This window comes from Haplochromis burtoni, unplaced genomic scaffold (assembly GCF_018398535.1).
Source record: "Haplochromis burtoni strain Fernald_Lab_line unplaced genomic scaffold, NCSU_Asbu1 Contig_522, whole genome shotgun sequence".
NCBI lineage: Eukaryota > Metazoa > Chordata > Actinopteri > Cichliformes > Cichlidae > Haplochromis > Haplochromis burtoni.
The window spans coordinates 350,638-362,006 of NW_024582883.1; the positions used below are offsets into that span (position 1 = coordinate 350,638).

At 40.6% G+C, this 11,369-nt stretch overlaps 1 protein-coding gene across 2 annotated transcripts in view; it reads right to left on the bottom strand.

Annotated features, from left to right (window-relative positions):
- Positions 1-10,445: 10,445 nt before the first annotated feature.
- The window catches only part of slx9 (SLX9 ribosome biogenesis factor), a 12,336-nt gene continuing 11,412 nt past the window's right edge, over positions 10,446-11,369 (bottom strand). The window contains exons 6-7 of one of the 2 annotated variants that reach the window (XM_005947605.3): positions 10,812-10,877; positions 10,446-10,719 (exon numbers count right to left, since the gene is read on the bottom strand). In XM_005947605.3, the coding sequence (XP_005947667.1) occupies positions 10,593-10,719; positions 10,812-10,877 (193 nt within the window). In that variant the 3' untranslated portion in view covers positions 10,446-10,592. The remainder of the gene's footprint in view (positions 10,720-10,811; positions 10,878-11,369) is intronic. The other variant, XM_042214144.1, reaches the window with a different exon arrangement.

The window sequence follows — 11,369 nt, forward strand, 5'->3', positions numbered from 1 at the left end:
AGAGGAGATGTTATATTTAGCTTGTCCGCAATCAAACTAGGCCCGAGCTTAGTGCACCGCGTGCGTCTGCGCACTTCTAAGCACTCGCGCCAAAGTAAAAGGATAAAAAAAAAAGACAGTAATTAAAGAAAACGGGTTCCTAAAGTTCAGAATAAAAGACACATTTTAAGCAACATGACTAACCTGATGCTTTCTTGCTAAAGCTCTTGTCCTGTTTACTGACCGCGCGCTCTGACAACACTGACACTTACAGCAGATTTAAGGAGGCTGGAAAACCAACCAATGAACTAATGAGAACTACTCACAGCGAGCTGCGTGACGGCGCTGAAGCCTCCTCGGTGTGACGGCGCCTGCAGAGCGTGAAGGTTCAAAACTCCTCTGGATGCTTCAGGGCTGCGCTTCTCATTGGACAGCAGCGGCGCCATATATGGTAACGATTAAATGTTTGCAGCATCACCCCTGACATCCAGCTTCATGCAGCGGCTACATCACCTCTCCGCGCAGCTAATGAAAGGAGGAGCTGCTGGACAAAACATTAAGAACATCATGGCAGACGAGGTGTGTTTGTTTTTGACAAACTTCAGTTCACTGACATATTTTTATTCACTCAGTAATTATTGTGTGAATGCAACTGTTACTCATTTCATTTTTATTATTATGAATAATGCATGCTTGTTTGGCGTCTGTTCCTGTCTTTCTCCCTAAAAACTCCATGAAATTAAGATGTGAACTGTTTCAGCTACAGAAACTATAAAAAATGTCAGTTTTGGTGCTTGTGTTTCTTCTTTTTATTTCTTTTTATTTTTTTCTTGTGTTATTTACTGCACAATAATCTTACACGCTGCAGGATGATGCCAACGAAGCTAAAAGAGCTTGTGTAATTGATGAAGACCCAGAAACCCTCATAAAGGCGTACATGGTAAGTTTAGTGACCTCTGCTTTCCACAGATTTAGCTTTTTTGAATGTTGTGATGATGCATCTTTAATACAAATTCAAATTCAAATTCAAATTTTATTTGTCACGTACACAGTCATACACAGTACGATATGTAGTGAAATGCTTGGACAACTGCTCGTGACCTAAAGAAAACAAAAAAGGAAAAGGCTATGAATAAGATAGGAAATAAATATGAAAAATTAAAAAGGGGTAAATTTAACTAGGAAGGAATAAAATATAAATTAAGGTTAAAAATGAAATAACTGTACAACACAAATTAGAATGAAGGGTAAATTTAACTGGGAAGAATAAGATAAAATATATAAATTAAAGTTGAAAATAAAATAACTGTACAACAAAATACACAATATAGAACTATATAAGAATGTATGAAGAAAAATAAATAAATATATACACAATAACAGCAGCTGTAGAAGTAGGGGAGACCGGGGATAGTTGTAACATTTTTGACATTTCTGTCTGTAAATTGGAGCTCTTTTAAGGTAGTGGATTCAAAATGTAATGCAAAGTATTTACATGTCTCTGCTATTAAATAGTGCAGCTATTTTCTCTGCAGCACAATTACCCATTGCATGGTATGGTCTCAAACACAAAGAGTGAAATGTTACAATTAACCCCATAGTCTGGGTTAGTTGTAACATATCCTGGGGTGAAATGTAACACAATGAAATAAGGGTACTAACAAAATATTAACATGTAATCTTTGTTTATTCAACACATGAATGCACTTAGAGCCATTTATGTAGCTGTGTGTGTGTGTGACAGAATGCAGAAATCTAGCTTTTGAACATATTCCAACCCCCCAAAAAAGACAAATTATGGAATTTTCTGCAACTGAATATTTCATTAATTTTGGTTGGTCTTCCTTGAGTTTGGCCTCATTGGCTCAGTGGGCATTATAACCTACAACTCTTGCACCAATTTTGAACATATGAAGCTATCGCAATTCCAGCATCCTTGCACTAAGTTTTGAACAATAGACAAATGGAAACGACTAGAATAAGATGTGGAGGTAGTTGGTATCTCTTCAAGAACATCGGCAATTCCATAATTTAACTACTTTAATCTACACTGAGGCTGACGCTTGGTGTACGGTTTGCAAATGATGTACTTCAAGAAACAGAATACGAGGAAAATTCATAGTTTCTTATGTCAACCCATTCGTGATTTATTTCCACTACAAACATAACTTTCGCTAACTGGGTGCATCTCTTGAAATCATGATGATGCCATAAATGATATTGGAGCAAATCCACATCAAAAAGTTGGAGGAGCAATGTGTTTGGCCTATGAGGATAACACTTGTGATATTACAGAGGTAAATGCGAACTCCAAGTGAACCGTGTATTTCTCTGTATGTCATTTGTAAGCCTGCTCAACATGTTTAAATATAAGTTTTTTTTATATTAATAGTGTGTGTTAAGTTGTAAACATTCTGCATTGTTGTTACAGATACTGAGCGAGACTTGTTGGCTTGTGTTGTTTATAGTAAGACTTGAGTGTCGCATGGATCGTGTTGCTTGATGTTAGTGTGTGGCTCATGAAACGTTTGCTTAGACATTATCAGGTCGCAACGGCTTCAAATAACATGTCAGCTAGTAAGGTACCTAAGCCAGATTATATTCGCACATCAGTATGATTTAGCAGCATCAATATAACATAATTTAAGTTGATTGTAGATTACTCTGTCAAAAGTGCATATAAAGTTGAATAGTTTCAGATTGGCAATAACAAAGTTAGGAGAAACCTTAACTTTATTTTGGGGCATAAGGCCATAAAATAACTTTTTTGAATTCGGTGGGGGTTAAATTGGTTCTATGTGTTGTGACTAAAGATTGCATGCTGGTTTTTCACATGTGATAGCAGAACTGAGTTGGGCATGTACAGGATGAGTCACATCATTTGAAACTTGACGAATCTAGAAATATAAATAAATATATACACAATAACAGCAGCTGTACAAGTATTAACCGGAAATGAAGAATATAGTGACCAGTGTTGTGCAAAAACAAAGTCCAGAAAGTCCAGTGTGTGTGTAAGAACCATATGTGTGGGTCAGTACTGTGTGGTGGTGTGATTGAGAGACCGTATCGCCTGCGGGAAGAAGCTCCTCCTCAGTCTCTCTGTGTTGGTCTTTAATTGATTATTAATTATTCATTCTTTTCCTCATTGATATTAATAAAGTATTTTTATTTTCATTTCTTCCTGGGATCAGAACAGATGGCCCCCAGAGTAAACCCTGTTGGGGTGCATGCACAGAAATACAGAATATCTGTTCTTCCCTCAGGACAACTGCATGCAGTAAAGATCTCTTCTCACCAACATTAAGAATTTATAGACTAACGTTTAACAAATGTTTTAGGGGATGTGCTGTTGAGTTTTCCAGTGCAGACTTTGTCTTATCCATGGCTGGGAACAGATACCAACAGGCCAAAAGTGGATATTAGCACAGCTGGAAAGCTACACCAGATATTTACTGTGGTTTGTGTTCTGGCTGAAGGTTTATTTCTTTTGTTTTTGAGGATGCTGAGGAGAACCAGGAGGCAATGCGGCAGATCCTGGGAATCTTACCATTAGGAAGGAAGGAGCAGAACCCACCGGTGACCTTGAAGATGTCGGAGTAATCACTGAAGATGCTGAAATGCTGCATGACCTTGGTAACACTGCCGATGCAGTCGCTGTTTCGTTTGGCCTCGTTTACTTACTGGACTGGAGCCTCCCCACAAAGCTGAAGTACATATCTGAGGTTTTACAAAGAACTGTGACGGAAACGGTCTCTCAACAAAAGTCAGGTGGTGAAAACAAACGTTGATATGATCCACTGACACTGAAGCTAAATAATTGCATCTATTATGAAAAATCGTTGAATGTGTCCTTTAATCAGAACTTTTCGCCAACTTGGTTTCACCAAGTGGTCGATAGTTCCTATTGTAATGATGATAAAGGTAGTGAAATGTCATGGGAAAGTCAATAGGAATAAGACATAAATCGAGAGAGTGGAGCAAAGTGAGGAAATGATAATTGGTACCTGAATGTGAGTTAGTGCCTCATTCGAAAGTGCAACTGTGTGTATAATGCTGCCCTTATTGATACAGGTTTTGACTTAAAAGGGGTTTTTAGTCCCACGGGTATTGTGCGTTAGGTCCCAGACAGTACCACTAAAGAGTGTTTTGTTGATTCATTGCACTGGTTTTTCACTCATATTGCAGCAGAGAAAAAGTAAATTACAAGAGTTTTTATCAATCTCATAATAAACTTATCTCCCTAGTGTATGTCAGCGTACACATATTTCGTAGAGCGGAGTTATAATCGTCTTAGAGATATATTTGCACAGCCTGGTTGTGTATGATCTGAATGATAGCTGAAGGATAAAGACTGGTGATTAGATTTCCAGTAGTCAACTCCGCATAAATCACCACCTCAACCAGTGATCTCAGAAGAAAACAATATAGTTTTGTTATACTAGTGTTATTTTCTGTTTCAATGCACTTCTTTCTGCAAAAACGAGTCCATTAGTATGTTATTGTTAGGGATTGACTAAACAGTAAGCGACCAATTTAAAGCAAGCAATAGAAAATAATGCGACGGGATATGGGCGTTTGCCACTTCATGTGGAGTAGATTTGGTAGTAACATCGCTCTTTCCTGCTTATTATAAGGAAAACAGTTGTTTCACTATTTCTTAATCAACCGTTGATTTTACTGACATTTTTAGGTAGGAGGAAGCCTGGGTTGAACACCCATTAAGCCTCCGGTAGGAAGAAGAACATGTTCACTGATATCAGCAGAGTAAACTCATAGACGTTTTCGCTCTCATGACTTAGACGGTCGCTCATTTCAGCTCTTCTTACCTACACCTGTGTTGGGAGCCTGTAGGACAGAGTCTGTTAGTAAAGTCAACTTTAAATATTCCTAACGCTGGGGTTAATCATAGTCCTCCAACTTAAAACCCGGGTTTAGAGTGAAAGCTAAACATACACCTCAGTGACTGGGCCCTCCTAAGCATAGTCAGTCAGTGGTATAGAGTGATGAAAAGGCTGCAGCAAAAGTTGTAAACGTGGTTTAAACTCAACAGTGCTCATACATAAGAGTGCACGTGTTAGAACAGCTAAATGATATATTATGTCTGGACTCTCATACAACCCACTGTGGTTACTTTACTGTGAACACAGAGAGCGTGTAACGATTTCAGAGCTGAGGCACGGGGTCACGGTGAGGAAATGACCTGACTCGTGGTTATGATTTGGGGGTACACACACACAGACCCACTACCAACACCCACCACTCGAGAGTACAACACATCACTACTACAGCACACACACACCACAACGCAACAACAACAACACAACACACACGTGAGCATAGTGGCTGCAATTAATAGTGTAATATACACACTGTCTTCAGATGTGACCTTGTTTTGAATTGTTCTCTTTGTGTGATTTCGTGTTTTAATGTTGCACATGTTTGCACTGTATACATTATTTGTTTCTCTCTAACATAAAGTTCTGTTGGGTTACATTTAAAATAAAAAAAACAAACATTTACATTTACTGTCCAGTCATTATTTCTGGGTTGTTCCTAAAATTGATGATAGTTTTCACATTGGCAGGTAGAAACCAGTGACTGCTTAAAGGATATAAGAACATGGAGGGATGGGGGGCAGGGTGACAGCCTTCATTAGTGGGATCGCCCCTGACACATTTTACCTCGTCAGCTCACCCAGGATCACATCTTTAATTATCTTAGCTTAGAAAAAAAGATGCTTGAAAACTCTTTTGTAAATCACAGGATTGATTTCAGTCGGGGACGGTACAGGTGCGGCTGAACGAGTCTGTGGCTCTTTGTAGAACATACACAGGAAAACCTTTGGAGATGATTGGCTAACAGCTAATGTCACATACTGTGAAATCCATTTCAAACAGCTTATCCAACTGTGCCCTCATGTTCCTGGACATTAATATGACAGTCACTGGGTTGCTTTTGTCTCTGCAACATCGATATCAGGAAATATCTGTCATAGTGTTGTCACATGAGAAACACTAATGATAATATTAACTTTATTTATAACACAGAGTTACAAAATGGTTGTGGTAATAAATAAAAGCCAGTGTACATGTTAAAGCATCCAGACGCACAGACCCACACATTTTACAATCGTACTCCGATGGCCAAACACCAACGAGACCCAATGGACCTATAATGCATCCACTACTGAGACAGTACACACAGTCCTCACTGTGATTTCCTGATCACACCTACAAACATATTTAATCAAAAATGAAAGCCCACAACCACGAAGACTCAGGATATCTGTGTGTGCAGATGACTATTACTGTGCATAATTATTAGGCAACTTAACAAAAAACAAATATATACCCATTTCAATTATTTATTTTTACCAGTGAAACCAATATAACATCTCCACATTCACAAATATACATTTCTGACATTCAAAAACAAAACAAAAACAAATCAGCGACCAATATAGCCACCTTTCTTTGCAAGGACACTCAAAAGCCTGCCATCCATGGATTCTGTCAGTGTTTTGATCTGTTCACCATCAACATTGCGTGCAGCAGCAACCACAGCCTCCCAGACACTGTTCAGAGAGGTGTACTGTTTTCCCTCCTTGTAAATCTCACATTTGATGATGGACCACAGGTTCTCAATGGGGTTCAGATCAGGTGAACAAGGAGGCCATGTCATTAGTTTTTCTTCTTTTATACCCTTTCTTGCCAGCCACGCTGTGGAGTACTTGGACGCGTGTGATGGAGCATTGTCCTGCATGAAAATCATGTTTTTCTTGAAGGATGCAGACTTCTTCCTGTACCACTGCTTGAAGAAGGTGTCTTCCAGAAACTGGCAGTAGGACTGGGAGTTGAGCTTGACTCCATCCTCAACCCGAAAAGGCCCCACAAGCTCATCTTTGATGATACCAGCCCAAACCAGTACTCCACCTCCACCTTGCTGGCGTCTGAGTCGGACTGGAGCTCTCTGCCCTTTACCAATCCAGCCACAGGCCCATCCATCTGGCCCATCAAGACTCACTCTCATTTCATCAGTCCATAAAACCTTAGAAAAACCAGTCTTGAGATATTTCTTGGCCCAGTCTTGACGTTTCAGCTTGTGTGTCTTGTTCAGTGGTGGTCGTCTTTCAGCCTTTCTTACCTTGGCCATGTCTCTGAGTATTGCACACCTTGTGCTTTTGGGCACTCCAGTGATGTTGCAGCTCTGAAATATGGCCAAACTGGTGGCAAGTGGCATCTTGGCAGCTGCACGCTTGACTTTTCTCAGTTCATGGGCAGTTATTTTGCGCCTTGGTTTTTCCACACGCTTCTTGCGACCCTGTTGACTATTTTGAATGAAACGCTTGATTGTTCGATAATCACGCTTCAGAAGCTTTGCAATTTTGAGACTGCTGCATCCCTCTGCAAGATATCTCACTATTTTTGACTTTTCTGAGCCTGTCAAGTCCTTCTTTTGACCCATTTTGCCAAAGGAAAGGACGTTGCCTAATAATTATGCACACCTGATATAGGGTGTTGATGTCATTAGACCACACCCCTTCTCATTACAGAGATGCACATCACCTAATATGCTTAATTGGTAGTAGGCTTTCGAGCCTATGTACAGCTTGGAGTAAGACAACATGCATGAAGAGGATGATGTGGACAAAATACTCATTTGCCTAATAATTCTGCACTCCCTGTCACATGCTTTAACAACACGCACTCACCTTCCTACCGAATAAGCATTCGATAATCAAGGTTAGACATGATAGAAAAAGAATTAAGGGTAAAAACAACAACAGCGCTTTATAAAACGATGCCTCATTCACCACACATGCTTATTGTTGAATAAAGATGAAGATCAATCGCTTAATAACACACAGGAGGAAAGGCAAGTTTCTCCGGAAACAGTTTGGAGATGGACAAACACCACTCTTCAAAAGGACCTCTGGTTTTAAGAATCAGAGGAGGGAAGTTAGAAGAGAACGGAAAGCAAGCAACCTGTATACTGGGCTTAAAGAAAAAGCTCTGACTAGTGATATTCAAAAAGGCATAGGTCCAATTACTCACCACGGCCTAATCGTGGTAGGGTGTCATGCCTGATCAGGGGGTTGTAGAAATGTGTCCTCCGATTTCCAGAGCCAGCTTGGTTTATCAATGGCTAAATGAACTTTCTATAAACTAATGGGCTGTAGAGTAGAGGTCAATAATGTGGCTCAGTAGTTTGAGATTAAGAAAACGCAATCCTATCAAGTTGGGGAGTTTTAAAACCTTGGAAGTAAGGAACACCTGGATATTTCTATTCATGAATAGTTATTCACCATAACACATTGGGACCTTTAATATTCGTATCCTACATATGACATAACACTAAGGTTTGGTGCTGAATCTGACTCGTATTTAACAAGTATAGTCAATTACAAATGGGTGACACTACCAGATGCTTTTATGGACACTGTTCACAAAAAATTCTCCCAACAAATTGGACAATACAAACTTTTGCTTTTGATACTAATAGTTAAAACTCAAGCCAGTCCAGATCGCTATAGTATGCCTTTATCGGGACTATGGCAAACTATTCTTATTTGTGATTGTATGCTATGTGTTCACACAGTTATTCCCATGCCACCATTTTTTCCTCTCAACAACTTCTGTGCATTTGGTTCTATTTCATGAAGCTGGGCGGTTGTGTTGTCTAGTTTGTATATCGACGTTGGTACATTGTACATAATTTGTGCTTGGCAGTTTAGGCTGTGCGCTTGAGCCGTGGATTCAAACAAGAATTCCCGCGCGGAAAGCCCGAGAGTGCTTCAATATTTCACTTTCAACTATTTGGAAGGTCTACCTAAAATGAGCTACCTTGCGTTAAGCTCTTTAATTCAACACTGCGCTCGTCCCATAGATTCATTATTAATGAGTTCTAATGGCAGCACTGGACTTTGTATTGATTTAGGTTTTTCTTGCCTCTAATTATAAAAGGGCTTGGGGGGGGGGGGGGGGGGGTGCGATTCTATGACTATGGAAACAAAGGAATACATTTATTAACTGGATGGTTTTCATACAGTAGCATTGTCTCTCTAACTGATCCATACTGTGAGAGCCTTCATATGGGTCACATGAGGTCAGACAGCTCTCAACATGATCCCTACGCTTATCCCCAGCACAGGTTCTGCAGCACATTGAACATATGCTGTAAATGTAATTGAATTATGAGGTGGTGCTTTTGAATTGAAACTCTAAATATAACCCGTTTAAGACCCGGTTTAGTGTTAAGCATAAACGACTAATGTGATTTAGCTGTTTAAATAAAAGCAGAAAGCAAAGCTCTGACTTATCGTTAACCCCAGTTTGTAGTACAGCCGTGTACAGAATGACATGTAGGAGTTTGTTTGCATTTTGAACCACAGACAGAATCCTGGCATCATCGCCCAGGCTGTTTCCTGTTCACGGTGCTCTTCTTCTTTCTGTCATTCACTCCTGTAATGTTTGGTTTGTCCTTAAGTGCATTCAGAGCCTTGATCGTATGTTGTGGCTTCACATAAATGTCTTTAATTGCAAATTAAATACTTGGGAGTCAAATCCAGACCTTCATTCGTTCATTTCATTTATTAAGAATTAATGAAGAAGAGTCTAAAAAAGAGCAGAAGCTAAAATCACACATCAAAGCTAGCACGTTGCCTTGACATTACTTATGTCTTCTCTCTTCTGATTTCTGCATTTCCTGTAAGTCAGACTTGGGTTTCACACTGTTATTGTGTGGATGCCCTCAAGGGCATCCACACAATAACGCTTTTCACAATAACTCTTTTCAGCAAAACTCTCGCTGATTGAACTCTTTTCAGAAGAAATTCTGCTGATTAACTCTTTTCAGCAAAATATTCAGAGTTTTCACCTCTTTTCTGCCCAAATTCTGCTTATTCACCTCTTCTGAAACATTTTCAGCCTTTCCACCTCTTATCAGCACAATTCTAAGCAGCTTCTGCTAATTTCACCAGAATTGTCAGTCTCTCCACCTCTTCTTTGTGAGAATGACGTTGGCGCAGTGAGATGAGAACCTGCCTTGAGCACCAGAAGTGCCAGGTTCGAATCCTGCTCAGGGCAACATTTTTTTGTTTTTTTTGTTCAACTCTTTCAGCTTTTTTCAGCAGTCATCTTCAGCGTGAAGGCATCCACACAGCATTTTCGCAGGAAATGCAAATTTTTCTAGTTTCATTTGCATCTACAGCGGAGAGTCAGCACGGAGACATGTGCCACATTCCTGGGAACACACCAGGCTGAGAGAAAGGGGAATTATCAGAAGCATCCACATTTCTGTATGTTAGAGGTATGTGCATGTGGTGACAGTCTGAACACTACTGTCAGGTCACGGCCTTATTCACAGGCAAGCAGCTGAAAGTACACATCCTGGGATGTTATTATTATTTTTAATGAACACAGTGATTAAAGTTTGTGACCTTGTAGGAGAAATGAAACAGAACATGTTGGGTCTGAATGTTGTGATTTATTATTTCACAGAAACCCTGCTGTGTCACTCACAGGTACCAGGGTTGTTGCTGTTCGCTGACAGTTAGAAATGTTTGTGTGTGGATACTCTTCAGCCTCCCACGGTCCAGCTTTGGGATCTTGCTAAACGCAGCTTTGCTCTTCCTCCTGTCTCATCTTCTTCCTCAGCAGCTCACCGATATCAGCCAGAGGGTTGGTTTTACCTGAGAGCGTCCTCACTGCTTTGCTGAACCTGCTGGTTTCAGTCTCCCTGTAAAAACAATAAAGAAGAGTGGCAGAGGATTTCCACACAGGAGTGTAGTCTGGCTCTCAATCACTGTAAGAAAGAAAGAAAACTCTTACAGCAGTCTGCGTTTCTGTGAGCGTTTCATCTGACTGAAATCTGTGGGCTCTGGTCTCCTCACCGGGCTAAAGGGAGGACATCGGACAGAGACATGGGGACACTTTAACACATCAAGAACAGTGGACAGTTCCTTCTAATGGTGTCTCCTACTGGTCTTCCACACAGCAGGGAAACGCTGCGGGGTTTATTTATCAGGCAGTCACTACTTTAATGTTGCTTTGACATCAGCATGTGGTGGTCACATGACCACAGAGTGTAAATCAAACTAAAGATGTTTTTATCACAGTCTGTGGGAGAAGCTGCTCCTTCAGGTAGCTCCACCCAAACTCTGCAAGACATCTGACGTAGGCCAGGAAAAAGAAATGGAGCTGATGGGCACAGACAGGGACGGACGGGGACAGAGAGGGATAGGACAGGGACAGTCGGGGACAAACAGAGACAGGACATGGACAGGACAGGCACAGCGGGGGACAGATGAGGACAGTCGGGGACAGACAGGGTCAGTCGGGGACAAACAGAGACAGGACAGGGACAGGACAGGCACAGCGGGGGACAGA